Raw genomic sequence first — 25583 nt, 5'->3', positions numbered from 1 at the left:
AATATGTCATTTTTTTTTTTAGCTAGCTCATTTCAAACTCCATTTAAACTCTAAATAACAGCTTGAGCTGATGGCTTAGTGATAGAACATAAAAAAAAAAATTTTCAGAACAAAAAGTAAACTATACCAAAGAACTTTATAGAATTTTTAAAAGCAGAGGAGATATTGACACATGTGTAATATATGATCTTAGTCTCAGATACAGTAAGAAATGTTTCATCTCATCATGCATTGGGAACCTGCTCTAATAAAAATGTCCAGCATGTCTCATATGAGTGGCAGCAAGGAATTTTTAACTTTTTGAACATACATTTTTATTGATTTCAGAGAGGAAGGGAGAAGGAGAGATAGAAACATCAGTAATGAGAAAGAATCATTGATCAGCTGTGTCCTGCATACCCCACACTGGGGGTTGAGCCTGCAACCCAGGCATGTGCTCTGACTAGGTATTGAACCCTGACCTCCTGGTTCAAAGGTTTATGCTCAACCACTAAGCCACAACAAAGTTTTTATATCAAAAGTTGTTTAAAAGTACCGTTCCTCTATGTCTAAAAACTCTGATCAAAGGATTGATTATCGACCAATGGACTGATTGACTGATTGTCAAAGTGGACTTTACTTCAGTAGCTCACAGGGTCCTCCTCACCCCAGATTAAAGAGGAGTCCTGATTGGGGTTGGATAGTCCATCTCAATTGTTGCCAGTTGCACCCAGCCCTGGGTAGGGGGAGGGACAGGCTCTGCCCAGCCCTCACCCCTAGGGAACGACTTTTAAGATACCAATGTTGGAATGGTAATTACCTGCAAGGGACTTGCCAGGGACCTGTTTTTAGGTACTGTGAAAGCTTTGAGGACATTGTCTTCATCTTCTGATACTGGCGTCATTAAAACGGAACTTGTAAGAATATTCTAAAAAAAAGAGAGAATAATTTGAAATTCAAGTGAAGTTGGATAATATGAAAGCCAACACAATTCTGACACTACAGTGAGTAGACTGCTATGAGATGATACACATTAGAGGGGGGAAATGCAGGTATCTGCCAGAAATTATCTTCTCAATGAGCAAAAAGGAGAACTCAACTATGTACTAACCCCAATCCCACTGCAGCCAATATCAATAAGAAAAAAAGCTAGGCATGACTTAGGCACTCAGAAAACATCTACTAAATAAATTATTAAATACATCTTTAAAAATGAAAGTTTTACTAATCTCTAGTAAGTGAACTGCTTATTTTATGTATTGACACAAAAATATTTCAGAGGTACAAATTAGTAGCAGTATACTACAATGGTTAAAAGTATGTAATTTAAAAGTTTTAACCCTGAACCCCACTTATTAGCTGTATGATCCTGAACAAGTGACTAAGTCTCCCGGTGCCTCAGTTTCTCAGCTGGTATAATGGAAATAATGTTATCAACCTTGTAAGGATGTGGAGAGCATTAAATGAGTTAATGTATCTAAAGCTCTTAGAATAGTACTCATCACTTTTTTATTTTTTAAATATATTTTATTGATTTTATACAGAGAGGAAGGGAGAGAGACAGAGAGTTAGAAACACGGATGAGAGAGAGTCATCAATCAGCTGCCTCTTGCACACCCCCCACTGGGGATATGCCCGCAACCAAGATACATGCCCTTGACCAGAATCTAACCCGGGACCCTTCAGTCCCCAAGCCGACGCTCTATCCATTGAGCCAAACCGGTCTCGGCAGAATAGTACTCATCACTTTGTGCGCATTGAAAGAATATTAGCCATTGTTACTAGCTTTGATTCATCGTAAAGGACAATCATTTACAAATTGGAAACTTTAAAAAATGGTGGTAACTGGTGCTAAAAAAAAAAAGAAATGAGCCTTCAAGCCATGAAAAGACACGAAGGAAACAAAAGCACATATTATTAAGTGAAAGAAGCCAGTCTAAAAAGGCTACATTTTGTAAGATTCCAACTATATGACATTAGGGGGAAAGGCAAAACCCTGGAGACAGTAAAAAGATCCGTTGGTTGCCAAGGGCTGAGGGGGAAGAAGGGACAAATAGGTGGAGCATAAAGAATTTTTAATGAAACTACTCTGTGTGATACTATAATGGTGGGTACATGTCATAAATTTATCTAAACCCATAAAATTTACAACACCAAGAGTGAGCCCTGATATAAACTATGGACTTCGGGTGATAACTGTAACAAATGTATCATTCTAGTGGGGGAGGTTGATAATGAGGGAGACTGTGCATGTGTGGGGACAGTGCGTTTATGGGAAATCTCTGTTCCTTCTGCTCAACTTTGCTGTGAGCCAAAACTACTACAAAAAATAAAATCTATTTTAAAAAATGGTGGTAACCAAAGCAATCCAGTATAGGGTGCAATAAAGGGCATCGACTATAGACACTATAACACTATGCCACATGCTACACAGAATCAAGCAGGTGACAACTTAACAAGGAAATATTACATTTAAAAGGCAGATAAACAAAATGAAAAGAAAATTTAAAAATTAACAATCTGTTTTCATGGAAAATGCCTATGTTCATACAGCAGATTTTTTAAATGGCAAGGACTTTCAAATCCTAAGAAAAAAAATAATGACAAAGTCTGCAGTGGAATAGAATCTATTTCCAATATTTAAACAAAACCTCTACTTTATACTCAACATTAATAACTGTAAGAAAAATGTTCATGAAAGAGAATATTCCGATGACGCATTGAGGAGTGCTGAAACCACAGTAGCCCACGTGCCACACACAGAATCCTGTGCGCACCAACATCTCATCCCATGGACGTGTACTTACTGGCACGTCTGCCACAGGTGATGCCTGTGTGAACAGCTGAGTGTTCAGACTCTCCCCTTCCCAGTGGTTGGAGCAGAAGAAGTTTCCTGCTTTATCAGTTGGAGATTCCACCTAAAAGCAAACAGGAAGTGCTTTGTTGTTTCTAGAACCAGAATTTCCCAGAAAACAGCTCTACTCAAGGGTAAATTTCTGTAAAATGAATAGGCTCTGAGAGGCTCATGTGTAGCATGGTAACTGTAGTTGATGTCACTGTATTGTATAATCGAAATCTGCTAAGGAAGCAGGGTTGAAATTTTCTCACCTATAAGGGCAAATATGTAAGGCGAAGGATGTGTTAACTAACTCAATGAGGGAGTATCCTTTCACAATGTATACATATATCAAATCCTCACGTTGTACACTTTAAACAATTTACAACTTTACTTGTCAATTACATCTCAATTAGGCTGAAAACGAGTGAATGTCTAGCCAGTCTCCTACTCATTTATCCTTATATGAAAATAAATTCAAAAGGCACCATATCTAAGCTGTTAGAAACGTTTCTTGCTACCAAGCTCAAACTTCAATCTTGCAATTTAGATTCTCTTTCTTTTACACCATGAATTAAAGATACTATTATTTTAATTTCAGTTTTCCATGACATCTGAAAATTAAATATATATGTGTCAATAATCTCTCTATGTAGCCAGAGACAAAAATAAGTAAAAAGCTCCTTCCTTCTCATTCCTTTATCCTCTCCAGCATGTTTTTTGTTCAAACATGAAGTAGATAGAAGTGGCTTGGCTCCCCAAATGACAGGCCACATGTCTGCAGTCTGACCCCAGATCTGAACTGCCTCTGGTATGAATACCTTGGTAGGAAAAGTGGTATTGTTCCACAGTGATGATGCAGACTCGTCAATAAGGAACAAAGGGAACAGCATTCGCAGCCTATTCCTTTCAAAGGATCGCAAGCTTACCTCTTGTTTGATCTTCTTCAGTAAAGGTCCATTTCCTTGAAACTCGGTGACAATTCCAGATTCATCAGATTCCTGTTTGATCACATCCTGCAGATCTTCTACTAGATGAGATGGTGTCTGAGGCTGAAGAGAAGAGTGGGCATGTTTGCATCAGAGGAAAAGTTCTGCCTAAACTAACAAACCAACTAACCCAAGAATTTTGCAAACACTTACTAGCATCTTCAGGGGGCCATATTTCATTTCTTGAGCTGCAAGTGCATGTTTAAATGGTGTAGGGGTTCTGGGAGAGCTTTCTAGGATTGACTTTTTGATAGCTGGAGTTCTGAAACTTTAGCAAGAAAACAAGTGTTGGCTCAATGCACAAGAACGTATATCCCTCATACTGCTCTCCCTATTACATTTAATATTTTTCTACGTAATAAAAGACTATGTTATTGGTATGGAATTGGGTATGCTGATTAATCACACAAGTATTGTTTAAAAAAGAAAAGAGATATTATGTGCATCCATCATTCTGAAAACACATGTACTGCCTGCTCCTGGTTTTCTATAATGATCATAAGCATTGTGAAGATCTGATGTCATTTACAAATACATTTCACCTATTATTAAAACAGGGCCCACAGTAGAAAACATGTTAATATTTTAACCTTCTTATAAGGTGAAAGGCTGATTATAACTCATATTGATGTTCTCTGCCTTTTATTTGAATTGGTTAAGCCTTTATTAAATATAAATGACTGCTTAATCACTTCTATAATCTCTCTCTCTATAAAAGCCTAAGGGACTGAACAACTGAACAACTGGTTGACCAGTTGCTGTGATGTGCACTGACCACAAGAGGGCAAATGCTCAATGCAGGAGCTGCCCCATGGTAGTCAGTGTGCTTCCACAGTCAATGACCTGCAACTGGCCAATATCCCAGGGCCAGCTGTCTCCCCCCAGCCCCCTCATGGCCCATTGGCCCCAATTGCCAGCCAGGCCAAGGGACCCCACCTGTGCAAGAATTTGTGCACCGGGCCGCTAGTACTATCATATAATATTACTGGGGGTGTCAGAAGCAGTCCTAATATATATAAATTTCAAAAGAAAAAATAAGATTAAAAAATATGAACTAAAAAGAACTATTCTCATTCTTATTCTGAAGTGTTTAATCAAAGAGAAAAGGAGGCTGAAAATGTTATTTTCAGTGAAGAAGAAAAGGCCTTATTGAACAAACAAAAAAACTGAATGGAAAAAGTTATATAAAAACTACCTCTGCATATATGGGAAAATTTGAGGTAAACTACAAAAATTAATTTAGTTTATCCTCCCACCACCTACCTATGGATAGTTATAAAAGGCCCAGGGCACATATTCAATGTGGAATATACATTATTAAATACACACAAGTGAACCCATAATATTATACACATTCAAATAAATCAGGGTTGATGCCAGACACTGGGGACTATATTGAGACATTGGAGACTATATATTCTCTTAACTGTAAGTAAATAAGATCAATAATTTTATTCTTGAACCAAGAACTTACATAGTATTTTCCTTTTGTGCTTTCACAGTCTGGTCTCTATGAAATGGTGTTGTAACAGTCAGTTTGTGACCACTGAGAGGGGTGGCAGTTAAAGAAGGCATTTCCAAGTCTAAGTTTTCATGATTACTGGAGGTGTTTAAGAACTAAATATGGGAAGAAAAAAATTATTTTAATCAAACAGTCATTCTTTATTGATCCAAATTTAAAAATCACACTGTGATAACAAGCAAATATGTTTTACTGACCCACCATATAAAATAATAAAGATGCTAACAACATGCATTGTTGGACAAGGGTATCATTTTATGTTAATTGAACACCAATATTTGGAGTCTGATTTAAAAAAACAAAACAAAAAACAAAAAACCACCAAAATCTAGGGTCATTGCTGGAAAAATTGCAAAATCCCAAGAAAATATTCTCAATAAATGACATTTGCCATTAAAGAAATAAGATGCACTCTTCATGAAGATTAAAAGTGTTACAGTGATTTGGGGAAAGTAATGATTGTTTTTCTCTTATACTCTGTTGTCTCTCTCTCTTTAATGATCATTGAGCCATTATTATAGAAGGCTTACATTAGGTGGAACATTTTTAATAATAAACTGTCTCTCAGAACATTAATGATCTAGGACAGTGGTCGGCAAACTCATTAGTCAACAGAGTGGCAAACCGCGTCTCGAGAGCCACATGTGGCTCGTGAGCCGCAATTTGCCAACCACTGTTCTAGGAAAGTAATAGGTGTTCCTCAAACAGTTCCAAGGTAAAATAAATTTGGGAAACACACATATCATAATCTCCTCCTGGACATTCACAATGCACATCAATGTATTAAAAATCAATCTCTAACTTAGCTTGAATCAGTGTTTCCCAAACTTATATACTTTACATGTGGATGTATTCCTGGAACATCTATCCAAAACTTGCAGAATGAATATTATCTAGAACACAATTTGGAAAATGCAAGCAAAAAGCAAGATACATTGTTTTGGTGAGTGCATCATATTTGTTCATACTTAAATCTATTCTTAACACTCAATAGACATTGAAAAAATGTTTTAAAATGCCAAATTATCTATTAATTTCAATTATTTTAATAATTAAGAAGGCAAGTTTTTGAAAAGGAGTATAATTTCCATGCCTTTAAATATTACTATATGAAATAAGAATATTTATTGGCAAAAAAAACACCTATGCTACTAAAATCTTATGGCATAAATCAATATGCCATAATTTGAGAAATTAAAATTAAAACATAAATTATTTTACTTAAGCATTTGTCCCTCATCCTCTTCCCAAACTTTTTCACTTAAAGATGGAATGGAACCTTTAAAATTTCTAGTTGCAACCCAAGCATAGTTTGCTTCCTTTCATCCTTGGGTCAGTGAATCACATAAGTGAACAAAGAGGCAGAAGGGAAGTGAAGGGAAGGGAGTGAAGGGAAGGGAGTAGAGAAAAGGATAGAAATGTTAAACTCTAGTAGTGGAAGAAATAATAGCACACCTCATGCAACTAACCATCTTTCAAATCACCCAAAAGAGAGAATTATGACAAAAATCATTAGTCAATGTTCAGACAGCTTGAACTTTGGGAGGCAGTATGACTTAGCAACAGCTAGATTCAACAACGAATGAAATCAGTGAGGGTAAAAATAATTAGTCATATATTCCAAAGGATTAGTTTCTAGATTATTAAGGCTTGATTGTCTGTTGGAAATTAGTAACAGCTATGCAGAAACTGTGCTCTACCTGCGAGGGGGAGAAGGACAGGCTTTTGACAGGGGATGGACTTGGAGTTGAACTGCTGACGTCAGCAAATGTGAAGGACCTAGAGTCTCCAGTGGCTAAGGGGCTGGCCTGGCGCCTCTTTGTTCGAAGGATGACCAGCGGAATTGTGCTGTGCCTTGCAGGCGGTAGGGGCTTGAGCAGGCCAAGTGAACCCTCGCTCAACGTGCGTTTACTAGGCTCTCTTGCGGGTCTATTCACATTGCCCTCTCTTTTCTGGAGCTGTAGGGCTTTGCCTGCATGCTGTTGGCTAGGTGAAAATTCTGCTTCTTCAAAGAGTTCAAAATTGCTGAGGTCACACCATGATGAAGAATCCTGAAAAAATGTAGGAGGCGCAGAACTCTGAGACAGTGTGTGCATGGTATGTGCCATCACCTGAAACAGCACTGAGAAAGAGATGCTGAACGCAAAGAAAACACCTGCCAGGCCCCCTAGTCAAACATCTTCAGGATTAACAATGGTTCTGATACACGGCTGGTCCTACATGAGCGATGCAGGGACCTCTGGGTACTCCAGCATTTGCATGCAATCCAAAGCAAAAGGAAACCTTTTTCTAGATGCACACTTGGCAATGTTTATCCCCTGTCTCATGAGGAGTGATTGGAAGCTGAACTGCAAGAAAGGCTTTTTCACCACTGGGAAACAGTGGAAATGAACGGAGTGTCTACTTCTGTTTCACCGAAGGTGGTTTGTCTCAGTGAATCAAATGAGACTGGTAATCAATAATCAATGTTTTGTGGAGAAAGCCATGCACCACCAATGAACTTACTACCACTTCAAATATATTGAAAGATTGCTCTAAGCTCTGAGCAAACATAATTCTGAATGAGCTGTCCAAAAGCAAGGCACAGTTCTAGAGAAACACAAGGGAGGAAATAAATTAAAAAATAAAAGAGATCACTCAAACATTCCCATAACCCAAGCTCTACTTTTAGGTGATTAACTTCACTATTTTTTTAAAAAATACGCATTTTCAAGGAAATGTGTGAATAGCTAGCTTTTATCTGGGTAGCCTATGAAATCAGATCTTTGAAAAAAAAATACACACAAAAACTAAAATAACATTTTACCTTTACATTAATATATGTTAATTACATGATCGTTGCTCTAGAAAATGGCAATGATTTGAGAAATGGGTGTTCTCACTCCCCTTCTAACGACATTAGCATGCCTGAATAATCTACTTACAGAATCTATAAATTGAAGTGTTTCTGCAAATTCTAAGAGGTTCTTAACATTATCCAGAATGGCTCCTTGGTGGACGATCATGCACCTCGCAGGAGAGGCGCTTTCTTCAGGTAAGCAGCCAGGATCCACCGGCAGAGATGGCGTGGAGTGGTGCTCTTCCAAACAGGAAACAGGTGCACTGTCTCCATGAGGTCTGGTGTGGTCGGCGATGGCGGTGCTGTGCCACCCGGGGTAGCTGCATGTGTGGTTCTGTGTCTACGGAGGGGGGTGGTGGTGGGGGAATAAAGAAAGAGCGGGGAGAAGAAAGGGAGAAGGAACTTAGCAATGAAGTTGCACAAGGTATCAGATGCTGTTGGAGGAAAGATAAAAGTAGTTGCATCATCCAGAACTTGCGCCTATAAAACAGTTGTCAAGATGTTTCCTTTTATCAATGCAAGACCCTGCTTTTTAGTAATGGGGTAGTCTGCCATCTACACGGTGACCTTAATTGTCATTCTTTTTGTTAAAAATGCAAAACAGGGGGACTATGTGACAAAGCACAGCTCTCACACGAAGTTAAAAATCTATCAACATAATTTCCAAGAGGACCATACATGTTTGCTGTGAATGAAGAATTCTCTTATTCTTTCTGACCTACATAAAGGCTGGAGAATGCAAAAGTCAGAGTTGCCTTTCTCAGCACATATTCTGGTTGCTCCTACCCCCTTCTAAGGCAAAGGATTGCACCGGTGCAGAGAAGAGTGCCAAATCAACGTGGTTAGGAAAGCAGAAGAGCAAATTAACAGAAGTCTCCTTTCAGCATGACCACGAAACAGGAGAAATTGCAAAACACTTGAGTTAAAAAGTGGTCGAACTAACCTAAGCACATAATAATTATATTGTTTCACCAAAAAAGCTTTTACTCCTAAGAATACCTACTCAGGATCACATCTCTTTTATTTACTTGGCTGGTTAATTACATACGTTACAAATTACAAGCTGCTTTCCCAGTTTGCTGCTCAATCACTAAAAAAAGATGTCAACATTCAGCAATGGTTCGCATGGCTTCCACATATGCAAACAAAGGAGAACAGTTAATGTTATTCATGGAGAGAGTATATGCATCTTTTTCATATGTATACACTGAACCTGCACCAAATCATGTGTGAAATAATAAAGTACGAAAATCTAGGTTAAGAAACATCATAAAGAAAAAAAAAATGAAGTGAATAGGCATCATACAGATACAAAACTTCGTAAAAAATAGTTTCATTCATTTTATCTTTGATAGTCTTCGAATTAATTCCAGTCCTTCTAAAGAAAAAAAAAATCAATGATGACATAGATGTTGAGTTTCTATTGCAACATAAAAGGACTACTTCCAAGTTAGTCAGCATTCTTATACCAACTGGGTTTTATTACCCCAAACTTCTCATGTTTCAATGTCACTAATGGATATAGAGAGTCTTGACTGTGTAATATTTAGGAGAGAAGGAAAAAGATACAGAAGAGCACTGGGGTATGGCCACTCTCCTCCCATTTCAGCCCACGGTGACATTCTTACCGGTAGTGCCTGCTGTCCTTTGAGCTCATTCTCAGTTGACATTAGGAGCAACTCTAATTCCTTTATTCGTTTTTCTTTCTCAGGGTCTTCATCATTATAGTGTCTCTGAAATTAGAAGTTGAGAGGGGAAAAAAGAAAAGGGCCTGAATGGACACTGTAAACACAATGGTTGTGGCCTGTAGTCAAGAGGGAGGGAACACACAGCCCAAAGAGCCTGGCTGGGAAACCAATACCAACTGAATTGGGCCACTCTAGAAGTGAAGACTGGTAGATGGCTGGCTGGAGCTCCCCCACCTCTCCACTTGTCCCTGCTTTTTTTTTTTTTTTTTTAACTTCAGTTGGTCAGGTGACAGTATGTGTTTAGAAGAAAGAAATAAAGCATGTCTCAAAAATGGCGCCTTAAGCAGCTAGTGAGATTCTTTAGGAGATGACCTTAAAATGGTCTTACCTGAATGGCTGCAGCAGCAGGCTGTGGAACATTGACTATATTGACATGTAATGCGACAGGATATGGGACATGACTGGAGACCTAGCCACAAAAAAGGCAAAACAAAGGACGAATCATTCATGGTTACATATGCTTCAGGGCACTTGGCTTGCTCGAGGACTGAGAAAAAGAATAGTTCACTGATCAAATTCACTAAGCATTATTAAACACACACACACACACACACACACACACACACACTCCTCTAATTTGAAATTTTAGCCTGGCTTTTAATAATGGCTAAATAGCTAAAGCAACATAGGGGGAAAAAAAATTTTTAAGTGCTCATCATTGATCCCAACAGGAAGTATCCCTTAAAGAAAAATACATGTGAATATATTCATAAATACATGAAAGGAGTTTTGGTGGGAAAAACTCATAGCACTAGCTATTTATAAATAAAAACATTTCTCTGGGGATAATAGGAGTTTTAGTAAGTAGCACAGAACTGCTTAAGATCGTTCATTCACCTGAGACCTTTCTGGAAAGTCTGTAGTCAAATACATGTCAAAACTCTTCACAAATATGCTTTGCCTAGAATTGCATATAAGCTCTGTATTCTTGGGTAAATTTCACTGTTTCTTATTGTTAATATAAAGATAAAAGCTTCTTGCTTTTTTTTCCCTCTTTATTCTTCTCTTTCCACCACTAAGAATATTTCTTTCCCTAAGTATAATATCATGAAATGAAAAAGGAAGCACACTGATTCAGGAAGGATAAAAGGAGACACAAGAGAATAGTGTCACAAAACTGCTCCTGAGTCCTGGTTGGGGAGGGCATCATCCCCACCCATATGCCAAGGTTGCTGGTTTGATCCCTAGTCAGGGCCATACAAGAATCAACCAATGACTGCATAAGTCAGTAGAAAACAAATCCATGTTCTCTTCTTTATCTCTCTCTCTCTCTCTCTCTCTCTCTCTCTTTCTCTCTCTCTCTCTCTCTCTTTCTCTCCCCCCTCCATCCCTCCCTCCTTTCTTTCTCTAAAATCAATAAATAAAAATTAAAAATTAAAAAAAAATTGCTCCTGCTTGGAGTATGAAGGTAAACACAGAATAAATAAATTAGAGCATTTCTGTTACATCACTACCAAAATGGAACTTACAATTATCTGTTAAATTTCAATACTGAACTTTCTGCTCTTTAAATATAATATTATGTTCACTTTCATTTTGGAACACAAAAATATTTGACTACAGCTGCACCCATATTTCCCCAGTCTTCTTCAGCTTGGTAAGTAAGTTTACATTCAAACACTAAACTCCAAATTAGATTAGAAGCAGCATCAAAATCTAACAACTTGGGTGGTAACCTACACTGTCTCTGTGAGTTGTGTAACCATGGACAAACCATTTAATGCCCTTGTTCCCAGAACCATATCAGAAAGAACAATACCTATGCCATGATCCTGTTTATGAAAGCTCTCTGAAAAGTATGCAACTACAGGATATTATTACCTGGAGCTAAAAGAACCATCTCTCTTGTTAAACAAAATTCTCGGGAAAGGCTTACATTTTGTGCTTCAGAAATGTGGTAATAGGAATAGTCATTGTTCACTGAGGGCTGTCCAGTGGGAGGAAGGTGAGCGGATGGTGGAGCATGAGCAAAGCCCATCAAATGATTGTTCTTCTGGAAACTTGTGGCCACCGTTGGCTGGCTGGCTTTGGAAGACTCCTGTAGATAACCTTCCTGCTCCACCTTCCGTCGCATTGTAGAATTCCAGTGGTTCTTGATAGCATTATCAGTTCTGCACAGAAATATATCACATACAAATTTCACAAACAAAAACTTCTATTCAGATTAGAGTTAATTGACAGAAAACTGTTCCTAACAGAGACCTTTTCTTTTGACCCACTAATAGTGTCATTTCTTTTTTAATCATTTCAGTCTTTTCTACCTCCTATGCTTTCCCTATTACCTAATTTAAATTCCATACATTTCTCTTAATTACATAATATGGAGCTGTGGTTTTCTATAAATATTGAAATTTTTAAACCATTTGTTTCCTTGGTAGGAGTATTTTCAATACAACTACCTTTCATATCTATTCTGACTGGTATAAGACTGAAATTAAAGTACCAGCTGTCCTAGAAAATTAATCCTTTGATTTGGCTTAGTGGGGGCTACTCAGACATCACAACAGATCCTCAGTAAAGTTGGGTGAATGATAATGATGCTATTGCCACCTCACTGTCCTCTCTTGATCGTCAATAGCACTGGCCAGATATTTTGAGTAAAAAAAACTCCCATCTTTTGAAAACCATTTCAAATTATTCTGGTAACCAGACAGAGGTGAGAATGGAAAACGGGATCCAGAAGGGAGAAATGCTAACTCCCAATGTATTTTCAAACTGCAAAGCATTTTTTACTAAAGTGTTTCAATTCTTAGGAAAACAGTTTCTCAATTTTAAAAAACCGTTTTTAAAAGCCTCCCTTTTACTATTTCGATGGGGGTGGGGAATGTATGCTAAAGAAAGAGGAAGTTCAATCGCCCCTTAAATTTTTAGAAGAATCAACAGCATATCCTCTCAGACCATATGGGAGAGAAGGCGTCCTTTTATCAACCTCCCGAATTCTCCAAGCTCACAGTGAATCACAAGGAGGAAATGCCTTGGAACATCACAAGAGAGCACCAGATAAACTATCAGGGCCATGCCTTCTTTGAAATGACCCTTTCACTTTTGAATTATAAAGCTCAAGAATAAAAGTATTTAAAATATCTTGTCTTGCATATTTTTATGTAAGCTGCCCCCCCAAAAAAATCTGTTATAACTGTTTAAATAGGGAAAGTGGCAAAAATGAGCTTCCATATATTTCCCTCATAATGAGGTCATTTTTGTGTCTCTTTCATTACAAAGGATAACACTGACATTATTTAAAAACCTGGAAGCGGTATGATAATTCTATAACTATACTATTTCTTTCTTTAAAAGAGAAAAATTAAGCCTCGTGGTAGAATGAAATGCTGGTATCAGGAAGATGATGGGAGGTTCTTCTGGTCACTTAGCAGCTATGTGAACTTAGAGCAGGGACAAACTGTTTAGCTCAGTTTCCTTCCATATGTTTAGAGTTTTGTAGTTTACAATGTGCTTTGACATGGATTTTCTTGACATTCACACTTGCCCTGTGAAGTAAGTTATTATTCTTTTTAAAAGTGGGGAAAGTGAAGCTGAGGAAAGTCCAATGACTTGGCTCAAGGCTCACGGTTGGATGGATTCTGGAAGTACTCAACCAGATAAACTCTAAGATGTCCTCCTGTTCTAAAAGCTATGGATCTGGTTTAATGAATGAAACTCGATCGATGGAATGTAATTCACTCACCATACATTTAAAAACAGACTGTTCAATAACCACTCCCCCATTCTTCCCAATCAATATATTTTTTGACATATTATTACCGTCCAGGCAGTAGTTTTGCGATTTCTGCCCATCTGTTCCCCAGTCTCTTGTGTGCCTGGTAAATAATTCTGTCTTCCTCTTCTGTCCAGGAGGTTTTCTTAACTTCTGGATTCAAGTGGTTATGCCACCTCTCCCTACATTGTTTTCCAATTCTCCCCTTTAAGTGCTTGGCAATAACAGACCAACGTTTCGGACCGTATTTCTGTACAAGCTCTATCACCTTCAGATAAACACACAAAAATAACCTATGTTTTAATGTTATGTAATGAGTCAGTGTAATCATTCTGTTATAAGATCTTTAGAAAATTTCTAAAAACCTGCTTTCATTCATTTAAAATATGGAAACAGAATTCCTCTGCTTCCTGTTTGCACACTTTACCTGTTTCTTCAAGTTGGGAGACATTCAAGGAAGTAGTCTGAGGAATATTCTTAATTATGACTCATATAACAATGAAGAAGGAACTTACTCGCTGATCTTCTTCTTTGGTCCAGGGACCCTTGATGAGCTCAGGGTTTAGTACTTTCTGCCATCGATGCTGGCACTGCACATCTGTTCTGTTCTAGACAAATAAGACAAAGTATGCATTGTCATATAGATATGATGTGATAAGGACACACTAAGATTTTGTTATAATATGAATCACACATAGATAATATACAGTGACAATGATCAACAACATACTAGGGAATGTTTGGAGAGCCCACCTATCCCTCATTGCTTACAGCTAAGGAACATACAAAGAATATGTCAAAGTTGCATCTAAAATGATAAGTTCTTCCTCCTGAGGGCAACAGTCCTGCCATGTGAGCAAAACGAGCATCATACTGCATGTATGGCTGTGAACCTAACCTTAACCTCGGTCTGTTGCCTAGGACTAAGACTAAGCCTGTTATGGATTCCATATTAAGGTCAGGCTTTTACGGAAACCCACTCTAGTGACTCCCATTCAAACTAAGAGATGTGCTTCAATGTAGGGCTACCAGTGTTATATTCAGAACAAAGATGAATAAAGATAGGCCCTACCTTATAAGAGGTTATAATCTTATAAGAAGGTAAAGACAAATACATAATGAATAGAAGGCAGAATTTGATTCACAGGCAAGAAGAAATCAAAGCAAAATAATATTGGGGTGGGAAAAGGAACCTCTTTAGAAGGAGAAATGATGTTTCCTTGAGAGGAGACCGGAAAAGCTCTTGTTGTGGACTTTGAAGGACGTGAAGTACCCATGCAAAACATTCTAGTACGTGGCATCACCAGGGACAAACACCCAGAGGAGGGAAAGCAGACACGAATTCAACTAAATCTGCTTACAGAGAGGAAGTCAGAAACAGAATGGAGCTGAATGTTGGGGCCATATGGGAGGACCCTGCGTGCCAGGTCCAGGCAGTGCACTTAATTTGTGAAACTAGGTTACTGTTGTTGGTTTTGAAAAGATAAGGTACAGCTGCATTTTGGGAAGCTTCTCTGCTAAAGGATAAAAAAGTGGAAAGCTCTAAGTAGGAAGCCACTATAATCATCCAGAGAAGAGGAAAGAGAGAATAGTGAAGAGAATTAAAAGACGAGTGACAAAGGAATTCCAGATCCCTTAGTCACTACTTAGATGTAGGGGATGGGGAGGGAAACAAGTCTAGAAGGACTCAGAAATTTTAAACTGAGCTACCAAAATATGGCTTTTTTTTTTTTTTTAAGGAAATTTAAAGGACGCTGGCTTGGGAGAAATATCACAAGGTCAGTCATTTACCATGTAACAAATCACCAGAGTGCTAATTTATAGTATCCTATAAATGAAAAGATATTTATATGATCTAACAAATGAAAAGATAAAATAAGAAGCAAACATTTGAAAATGTTGTAAATCCTTTAATAATAGATTCAGAAACCCCAATTATATGTATTATAATATCACTAGGTTATGGATGAGGCATTTTTCCCCCAACTTCTTATATATAGCAAATAAGTAATGTCTTAACATACTCTTCTAAAATATCTTATTTAAATTTTGGGAGATTTCCTTTTACAAAAAGAAAAAAAATTACTAACTTACCGGGAGATAATTGGCTATAACTTTCCAGTCATCTGTTCCATTCTGTTCCACCAACTTCTTTAGTTTTTCATCCTAAGACATTTAAAGGTAATCCAAGGACATCAGTCATTTACTGTAAAACACTATTCAATTTAGAGTAAAGGGGAATCAATTCAATAACCTAAGTCACACACACACAAAAAATCTCTCAAAATATCCAAAAACAACAGATAATTAATGTGGCATACTGATTTAGAGAATAGATTTATTTAGAGTTAGAGAGACCAAAGACTGAACCTTGACTCATCTATTAATTACTTGTATAAGCTTGATCATATCATTTTGCTTTTCTGGGCCTTAGTAATTGTCATCTATATAACGGGAATGCTGATGTCAACAGGGTTATTTGGGGATCATATGAAGTAACTATGCAAAACATTTAGCATAATACCTGGCTCATTGAATGTTTAAAACATGGTTACTACTAAAGTTTTACTCTGTGGGGGGAAAAAAGAACTCCAATGTTAGATTAAAGGCATTTAACTAGACATGGCAATAGATAGGATCTCAAGTAAGAACTAGCTCAACCACCATTCTAACATTTAGTTATTTTAACCCCTTACAAATAAAAAAAAATGGAAGATCGCTTTTCTTAATTAAACTTAAAGATATGTTGATGTAAGGAAAGTCATTTAGTTTTTGTATCCAGATATGCATAATTTAAAGTTATTACAATAGAAAACAGAACTTAATAAAACAAACTTTTTAGAACATAGAAGACACCAAACATCAGTGGGAAATCTTTCGGTTCACTCTTTCTAAATATGATCTACCAAGTGAAAGAGAGCCCTCACATTTTTGCACAGATAACTTCACATATGATGTGGATCCCTGATATGACACAGACATGGGAATGAGGGAACCAGTGTTAGCAATAGAACTTCAGTATGTTTAAGAATCACCTAAGTCAAAATCTCCATAAGTAAATTATGTATTTCCTATGGACCTTACTGGAAATCCTGCCTGCCTAACAAGAAGAGTTCTGGTTTATGTGAGCAGGGTGGAATGAAACTGCAGAAAAGCCAATACTATTAATTTTAACATAAAATCTTTTAAAAAAAATCAATTGTAAAACTTTTGAAACTTCAAAGAAAAAGCAACTTTTCCTTTACACTAATAATTTTCTCCTTAAATATTTTTTTCATTCCTACAAAGATCAAGCTTTCAATAAGCTATCAGAAAAAGGTAAGCAGATCTATCTCCTTCCATTATTGATGGCTTTTTAAAAAATCTTTATTGTTGAAAGTATTGCAAAGGTCTCTTTTTTTCTCCTCCAGCTCTGTTGACCCCCTCCACTCCACTCCTAGCCCTTCCTCAGTCCTTCTCTGCACTATTGTTTGTCCATGGGCCATGCATATATGCATATAATTATTTGGTCAACCTCTCTCCATCCACTACTCCCAAAATAAGTCAATCTGTTGCATGTTTCAATGTGTCTGGATCTGTTTTATTCATTAATTTATTTTCTTCATTAGATTCCACATATAAGTGAGATCAAGTAATAGTTGTCTTTCTCTGATTGGCTTATTATACTTAGGATAATAAGTATTATTATTATTAGTCTCCAGGTTCCTCCATACTGTCTCAAAGGGTAAAAGATCCTTCTTTTTTATAGCTGCATAGTATTCCATTGGGTAAAGGTACTAGTTTTTTTTGTTTTGTTTTTTTAATCCATTCATCTACTGATGGGCATTTGAGCTACTTCCAGATCTTACCTATTGTAACCAATGCTGCTATGAACATAAGGGTGCATATATTCTTTCTGCTATGAACACACGGTGCATATATCCTTTCAGGCTTCTTAGGATGTATTCCTAGCAGTGGGATCACTGGGTCAAATGGTAGTTTACCTATTGTTTTTTGAATAATTTCCATGTATAAGGATCTGTGAAATACTATAGATAATATTTCAAGAATGTTAAGTGAATTCATTAAAAACAAGTTCTATGAGGTCTTTTTTTACTCTTTTGTTTGTTTTGTTTTTGGAAATAGCAATCCATCTATTTGTTCAGGGAGCATTTGTTAATAGTCCACTTTGTGTTAAGCACTTCTGGGTTCAAGGACCACAAAAATGAACAGATATATAGCTCTGCCCTCAGTAGACTTGTCGCCTCCTGAAAGAGGCATATATGTTACAGCAATAATAAGAACATGTGTCCAATGATTGCAGGATGTATCCTGGGAAAGTGAAGGATGGCTTTGCAGTAGAGGTGATATCTTCACAGGTAATGAAGAAGTAGTGAGAAGTTGTGGAGCATAAGGATAAGAACAGAATAGGCAGAAAGAAGCATAGATGAAACAAATTAAGAGGACATTCAAAGAACTATTAAAGGGGTGGATATTGATGGTATAGTGCACATATGGGGAGCAGTGAGAGGTAAATACGAGTATGCTGCACATGCAAGCTAAGATACGATTTCAAAGAGCCTGACAATGAGTTTGAGCACCTATAGTTTAGCTGAAATTTTGTTTTTAATAAAGTAATACATTCTAGGTTTTACTCCCCAGGTTTTAATAACATGATTAGTTACCTCTTCCCTGGTCCACCTAGTTTTCCCCAAGTGACGCTTTCCAGACTTGGGAAGTAGCCCATCATAGTCATGGTCACACATCTCAATGTCTTCATCATCCTCATCGCTACTGTATATGCTGCAGAAATAAAAAATGGGCAGATGCAGACTGGAACAAGAAGGTTTAAACTATTGGATTACAAAAATCCCACAAAAAACCCCAGCAATCTTTTCAAAGGTTAAGATGATAAAACTTTGAAAACTTCCACAAAATTGTTTTCTGCATTCTGTTGCTCTAGTATTGGAAACTGGTTCTGCTGTTATTGGTCTCCACAGATACAGCAAAGGACCTGGCACTTCCTTACTGCCCTGCATGTTTAAACCTGCTGTTACTGTTAGACCAGTGACAAGTTACACACTTGGCAGGCAACTTTCCAACCAATGAAGGTTTAGGTTTAAAACTTAATATTAAGGACAATAAAAGGTACGAGAGCACATGTCCTTTATGTAAGTATACACTCAAGATTTTCAGCATACATCACAATATTTAAAAAATACTTCCCAAATATAATAAATAACTCAGTTATGTTGTTCCAATGGGACTGGTGTTTTATTAAGAGAAAAACATTCAGGAAGTAATATACCCAACAATATATAGTCATTCCTTCAAGATTAGAAGACTAAGAGAATCTAAGAGGAAAGGATTTAAAAAAAAAACACAAAACAAACAAAAAAAAAACACCAAGGAAGAATAAAACATTCAAGTGATCTACATTGTAAATAACATTAATACCAAACACTTCAAAACTCTAGGCCAGTTGATCCAACTTGTGGCCACATTTACAGTACTCAGTTTCCAGAGTGACTAACTGTGTAATTAGGCCACCAGATAGGCAGAATCTTACTCTTTTTTTCAAAAATCTCTGACTGAATGGTATTTGAAATATCTTAAAATGTACCTAATTCAAAACTAAGGAATTCCCCCAGATGGGTTTTAAAAGAGCCTTTTCTTTTACCTAGTTGACCCAAACTATGAATTTTGATGACTTTTGAAGTTACTCTATACTTAATGTTTATTAATCATAGTCTGAATAATGAGAGTAATTTTTCTGTCACAGTTTACTTTTACTTATAATTTTTACTTATCAAATTAAGATATGAAGAAAAAATTGTGCCAACTAAAAAAATTCAATAAGATTTACTATTGTAACACTGAGACTAATAAAATAATGATATAAAGCAATATCATAATGTAACTTATTCTTTTTAAAAAGAAAGTTTATATCCACATTAGGTATGTCTCCCCAAACTATTTTACAAGTATAGATTACCCACCCTTTATAAGTCAAACAAAAGTGCTTACCAAAAACTCTGAATTTTAGGTTCTTATAATTTAAAACTATTATTTGGGGCAACAATCTGAAGGTCCAGGATGCATGGTGACAAGCAGGGTGTGATCCAAAAGTAATAGGCATCACCCACACAAAAAGGACATTAAACTGTACTTGTAATCTATAACCATTTCTTTCATTTAGTGCCTATCCCTTCAGGTCAAGCCTGAAGTTCTGCAGTGTCAACAAGAGGCTCTTAACTTCTGATCAACAATTACAATAGTTTCCCTTAATAAAAAAAAAAAAAAAAAAACAAGCATCATAAGTGAAACCATGATTAGAAGCCCAGAGCTGTAGGTCAGCATCTTTTGAAAGATTCACAGGGAACTTCTTGGAAATCCCCCAAATGAAGTGTCACCCTTGTGAAATATCCGGGATACCAAGAAAATCAGAGTAATCTGAAAGTGACCCATCGATTCAACTCAATTTAACTTTTTTAGGTTTGGAGAGATCTGGAGATTACATTTTCAGAACTTCTCTATCTGGAAACAGCTCAACTCCCAGAAACAAGCAACATACTCAGCCACCCATAGGGGGCAGCCAACATCAGTGGAGAGAGAACAGGCATCACAGGATTCTGGAGGCAAAGGGTGCCAGTCCTAGTTCTGCTTCCAGCCTAGCTGCAGGACTTGGACAAATCACTTCCTCTCTCTCAGGACCTCAGTTCCTTGCGTCTACCTTAAAGGGCTTGGATTCTATAATATTTCTAAGGTACTTTCCAGTGAGAATAAATAATGGTTCCATGACTTCCGTGCCTCTTAAACATTAAGCACAGAAGCAGAGATGTGAAGCAACGTTTTTTGGGGGGAAACGTGGCGTGTGACTTCCGCAGGTCCTGAAGGAAGAAGGAGCCGGCGAGGGGAGCAGGGCGAGCCCAGGGCTGCTCACATGCTCCTGGTCCATCAATGGATTAGCAAGGGGGCTCGCCTTTGAGATTTGCATGTGATTTCCTTGCTCCGAGTTGTCCGGGTCGCCTAAGTAGCATGATTAATTTCTACCAAGGGCCCTGAAATAACTCTTCCCTTCGTCTGTACTGACAAGATCTCAGACCCAACAGTCAGAGAACTTGTTCAAAGGCTGATTTCAGGCTTGATGCACTCGACTCCCCCACCTGCTAGACCTGGTGCGGTTACAGGAGTACAACTATGAATATGACCTTCTGTCAAGGAAACAAACCGTGCAAAGAAACGAGAAAAGAAAAGAGGTGCTTGGGGAGGGGGGGGGGGTGTTGGGGGTTGGGAAGAGGGTGGGGAGCGGGAGGATGTGTCTTGTGGCCGCTACTGTGATTCTAGAAATGGGGTTCAGACTCATTTCGCTGACCTGGTTAAGAATCCCTGCCCTGTTTGACGCCGGCCTTTGCAAGAAACGGCTCCTCCGGGCCGCAGCCGGGTTTCTCTTCCCCCGCCCCGAGGCAGGTTCAAGGCTCCCGCCCCGCCGGGCCGCCTCCCCCGCCGCTACCTGGGAGCCAGGGAACCGGACGCCCCGCCCCGCCCCGCCGGGTGCATCTAGAGCTGCCCGCGCGGAGCGTCCACCCGGCCTCCCCCAGCACCCCTTCCCAGCTCCCCTCCTCTTCCTCCCAGTTTCTGCTCTCAGGAGTAAAAAGTAAAATAAAAAATAGGCGACCTTGACTCTCCACTGCTCAGTCCCAAAAGCGAAGGTGAAACCAGTTAAGGAGCAGCACCCTCGCCCCGCTCAGGCGCAGGGAGTCAGCCCCCACACCACCCCCAGGTCGCCTCCCTTTTCCTCTGGCGCCCACCCCCCCGCTTCGGCGCTGCTCCCCATCCGGCCAGACTGGGTCCTGGGTCCGAGGGTGCTGCTGCACCGCCCACACCCACGCTCTCTGCAACGTCCCAGTGCTGCGCGGGGGACCGGCAATAGCAGGTTCAAAGACAAATAAGTACAAGAAAACCAAACAACCCGGAGGAGGAAAAGGGGTTGGGTTTGCTTTGCCTTCTGGAACTTTTCCCCCCAGATCTCTTCGCTGCGGTCTGTCCGGTCACCCCTCCTCCGCCCCGGCGACCCACGGCAGCGGGAGCAAGGTGCAGGGAGGAGCTGGCCACCGCGGCCGCATCCACGTGTGCGCGCCTCTCGCCCGGAACCTGGAGCCCAGGGCGAGAGCCCCCGGGGATCGCGTCCCGGTTGCGCGGCAGCGCCCTGGGTGCTGCCCGACTCCGTCCCTGGCCGTTGAGTGGCAACGCAGAGGGCCGCCGAGCTGGCCCCGCACCCGGCCGCTCTGAGCCGGCTCCCGCGCGTCCGGTCTGGGAAGTCCGGGGGTCGGGTGGGAGCCAGAGCCCCAGCAACTGACAGTTGGGACCCGTGTGTCCCTCCCGCTCCGTCCCCTCGCCCCCTCGCCCCCTTCATCAGTCCAACATGCAAGGGGGCTTCAATCGTCCGCCCCAACCAAGCGCGGTGACATGTGCAGCGCCGGCCGGAGGCGCGTGTGAAATGTTTGCATTAGAAATCATCACTTCCCCCAGAGAAGAATGATTTGAACCTTCCAAGCCAGGGCTTAAACCCATTTTGCAAATGTAGAGAGACTCATTCCATCCCCGAAAAAATATATAGATTTTTTTCCCCTAGCCGCCTGTCACCTGACGCTGTTCTTGGACTCCATAAAGAATGAATGAAATTTAAATGAACTACCTGCAGCTACGGCACAATCCGGCATTTCCCCTCTATCTGCCATATGCTCGGCATTCTCAAGTTCAAACAAATCGTAATGCACCCAGCAATGATGCCGCGACTCCCTCGCCGACATCCGCGGCATCGAGTCGGGGACCCCGGTGGGCTCCCCGGGGCCGGTAGGCACCGCTCACTCCCGCGCAGAATCGTGCTGCTCTCTCTCCCCTACAGAGAAGCGCAACTTGCAAAACGAGCCGCGGGGAGTGCTTCCCGGCGTCCTGACACATTTCCTCCTGCACCGGCTCTTCCATTCATCCGTCTTTCCAGCGGCTTCTGCCGCGGAGGCAGAGGTCCTGGGGACTCGCAGGATCTGACAGCCCCGCGTCAGATCCGGGATCCAATTCCCACCTGCTCTCCGGGAGCCTAGCGCCCCGCGCGCGCCCCGACCCGCGGCCGCCCTCCCGGGCTCCCCGTTACCTGTGCCGGGGTCTCCGGGCCATGGCGCGGCGGGCGCGGGGCTCCGCCGGGAGCCGCGGGGACCGCAAGGGGCTGCAGCCTCCCGCTGCCCGCCGCTTGCCTGCGTCCTCCCCGGCTGCGCAGCGGCGTTCCGGGGCGAAGTTTCTCGGGAGAAAGAGGTGGAGGAGGAGGAGGTCGCGGAGGAGGAGGAGGAGAAGGAGGAGGAGGAAACAGGTTGATATTAAAGTGTAAACTCTGTAAACAGAGATGCCATCAAACAAAGAGCCTTGGACACTCCCCCTCCCGCCAAATCTGGCGCCCCTGCAGTGCGCACGCGCCCTGCCCGCCGCCTCCGCGGTCGCCTTGGCTGCCGCCCGCGGGGCTGCGGAGCCGGCCGGGCCGCCGCGCCTCCCGGGCTCCCGCGCCCCGCGCTGCGCCTGGCGCGCCCCGAGGCCCGGGCGGCGCGCGGGCGGGGAGCCCAGGGCCAGGGAGGGGGTGGCCGGGGAGGCTGCGGCGGCGGCGGCGGCGGCGCCTTTTCCTTCGCAAACCCCGCTCCCCGGCCCCGGCCGCCAGGGCCCGCGCCACGTCGCGCTGAAGCCGCCTCTCTCCTGCTCTCGGCGGCCTCCCCACGCGGCACGCTCCGGGGCACCGGCACCCGCGCCGCCGGCCTCTGACTCACTGTTGCGGGGGCGGCGATGGGCGCGCAGCGGGGTGGGGAAGGGGGCGCGACTGCCGCTTTAGGGATTGTGTTTGGGGCCGGGTTTAAAACTCCTATTTCTGGAAATGGGTATGGGGGTTTGGAGAGGGGGTGGGGGCGAATAGGAGGAATGGGAGCATATATATATTTTCATAGGAAGTTAGGCTAGATTTTTTTTTTTTTTTAATTCTAATGTAACTGGTTGGTGCAAAAGGACACACATTTGGAATGTAGCCGGGGCGATCACGGTTCATATATGGGACGCTCCCGCGGAGCTCTCAGTCCCCTCCTAGATCCTGGAGCCCACGCGCCACCTCCGCGCAGTCACAGACCCTTCACTCTCGCCCGGGGCACGCCCGGCCCCACCCACGCGGCCCGGCCCAGGCGGCACCCCCGGCACGCCTCCGCCCGCACCCGCTCCGGGATCGCGCTGGATCGGTGCAAACACCTGCATGGTCCAGGGGCTCCAAGCGGCGCGCCCCCAGCGCAACTCAAGAAACCCCCTTTTTGCACGCGCAGCTTTAAAAGTTAAACAGTTTGCAATGCGGTTGTCGGTATCCTTGCTTAGTGTTTTGCAAGATAAAAATCGTCCCAAACTGTTCGTGTGCATTTCACTAGGGGCTCCCGAAGAGAAGTAAAGGGAGGAGATGAGTGCTGAATTTATAAGGATTGATGATTGGGGGATTTTAGGGGAGTTTTAGTTTTACTTCCGTTTATAGACTTGTACCATGGGGGATTTTTTTTTCTTCATTCTCTGTATACACTAATTTATTTTTCCTTTAATCTTATAGGAGTTTGAGACTTCTGCTGACTGGGTTTGTGGGTGTCCCATGTGCCCCCGGCAGTTCAAACTTAGCTCAGAAAGCATTTTTTTTTCTTACTAAAAAAGCATTTTCTTACTGAAATGAGTCATAATTTTATTAAATGGCGAAGCATGTCAGGTTTCAAGACTTTATCTGGTGTTTCAAACTTTGTTTCTTAAAAATTGAAATACAGTCTAAATTCTTATCAAAAATGTTAGTTGCTAGTAAGAGTAAAACATTCCTTTCTTTGTGAGAAAAACAACAACACTGAAACAAAATTATTGTGAGATATTTCAGTTCACAATTCTGAAAGACAAGTCACAGGAAGTTTATATGTTTTCAAAGCCGGTGTTTATTGCTAGGTTCTTGAACAAAGTTTCTCCACATAAAAAATACCGGTAAACACATTTAAAAATATCTAGAAACCACCTGTAAAGGAATTGCATTCTGTCTTTGGGATTATTTTATGAATCTAACTGGCATGATTCCCAAATGCTGAGCCTCTGCCACACTGAGAATATCTGAACATTTCCCAAAGTGACTTCATAGCCTCTTTCCAAGGTTTCTTAGGCGTTAAAACAGCTCTATGATTCTTAAACTCCTTTTAAGGGGAAAGATACCAAATTCTATTATTTCCTTTGTGCATCATTTTCCTATGTGTTGTCTTGAGAATTTATACTACTTTCATTCCCCAGACATTTTGGGTTATCAGTTCACATTTTCCCTTATATGTGTGTGTGACAAAAATATATTTGGGGGGCAAGCTTAGTCCAATAAAGAGTATACATGCAATGATTCTTACTAGGCTAATTTGGGATATATTGCCACCTGATAAGTGTATGGGAGGATAGGATATAATATTCTACCATAAATCCTTGTGCGAATAAAACATATTTTCAAAAACATTGCAGAATGTTCACTGTAACTATATACATTTCCTTTTTCCACTTTAATTACAAACTCATTTTAAATGACTTTATATATTTTTCATTACTCTCAATTTTTTTAAAAAAAATCTGCTGAATCAGTTATTTTAGCTCTGGCAGGGCTAGGATAGTGCTAACTTCAGACACAGGATTTTAATTGCAAAGCACTAGGCAGGAGTCAGCAAACTTTTCTAGAAAGGGCCAGATGACTGTGTTCTATATTCCTTCCCTCCCCTCCCCTCCCCTCCCCTCCCCTCCCCTCCCCTCCCCTCCCCTACCCTCCCCTCCCCTCCCCTCCCCTCCCCTCTCCTCTCCTCTCCTCTCCTCTCTCTTCTTTTTCTCCCCACCCCCATCTCTTTTACCAACACTTTAGAAATGTAAAAATCATTTTGAGCTCAAAAGCTGTGTCCAGGCTGC

General features: G+C 40.8%; 1 protein-coding gene across 2 annotated transcripts in view; it reads right to left on the bottom strand.

The window, feature by feature from the left end:
* MYB (MYB proto-oncogene, transcription factor) overlaps positions 1-23142 on the bottom strand; it is a 35081-nt gene extending 11939 nt beyond the window's left edge. Inside the window, exons 1-15 of one of the 2 annotated variants that reach the window (XM_036414782.2) lie at positions 22762-23142; positions 18293-18410; positions 15723-15794; positions 14144-14236; positions 13676-13896; positions 11790-12024; positions 10242-10322; positions 9794-9898; positions 8251-8505; positions 7027-7377; positions 5279-5421; positions 3958-4072; positions 3745-3867; positions 2787-2897; positions 800-907 (exon numbers count right to left, since the gene is read on the bottom strand). In XM_036414782.2, coding sequence (XP_036270675.1) covers positions 800-907; positions 2787-2897; positions 3745-3867; positions 3958-4072; positions 5279-5421; positions 7027-7377; positions 8251-8505; positions 9794-9898; positions 10242-10322; positions 11790-12024; positions 13676-13896; positions 14144-14236; positions 15723-15794; positions 18293-18410; positions 22762-22784 — 2154 coding nt within the window. In that variant the 5' untranslated portion in view covers positions 22785-23142. The remainder of the gene's footprint in view (positions 1-799; positions 908-2786; positions 2898-3744; positions 3868-3957; positions 4073-5278; positions 5422-7026; positions 7378-8250; positions 8506-9793; positions 9899-10241; positions 10323-11789; positions 12025-13675; positions 13897-14143; positions 14237-15722; positions 15795-18292; positions 18411-22761) is intronic. The other variant, XM_036414783.2, reaches the window with a different exon arrangement.
* Positions 23143-25583: the final 2441 nt, after the last annotated feature.

The sequence above is a fragment of the Pipistrellus kuhlii genome, unplaced genomic scaffold (assembly GCF_014108245.1).
Source record: "Pipistrellus kuhlii isolate mPipKuh1 unplaced genomic scaffold, mPipKuh1.p scaffold_m20_p_5, whole genome shotgun sequence".
NCBI lineage: Eukaryota > Metazoa > Chordata > Mammalia > Chiroptera > Vespertilionidae > Pipistrellus > Pipistrellus kuhlii.
The sequence above is the reverse complement of the archived record's forward strand: the minus strand, read 5'-3'. Positions and strand labels throughout refer to the sequence as shown.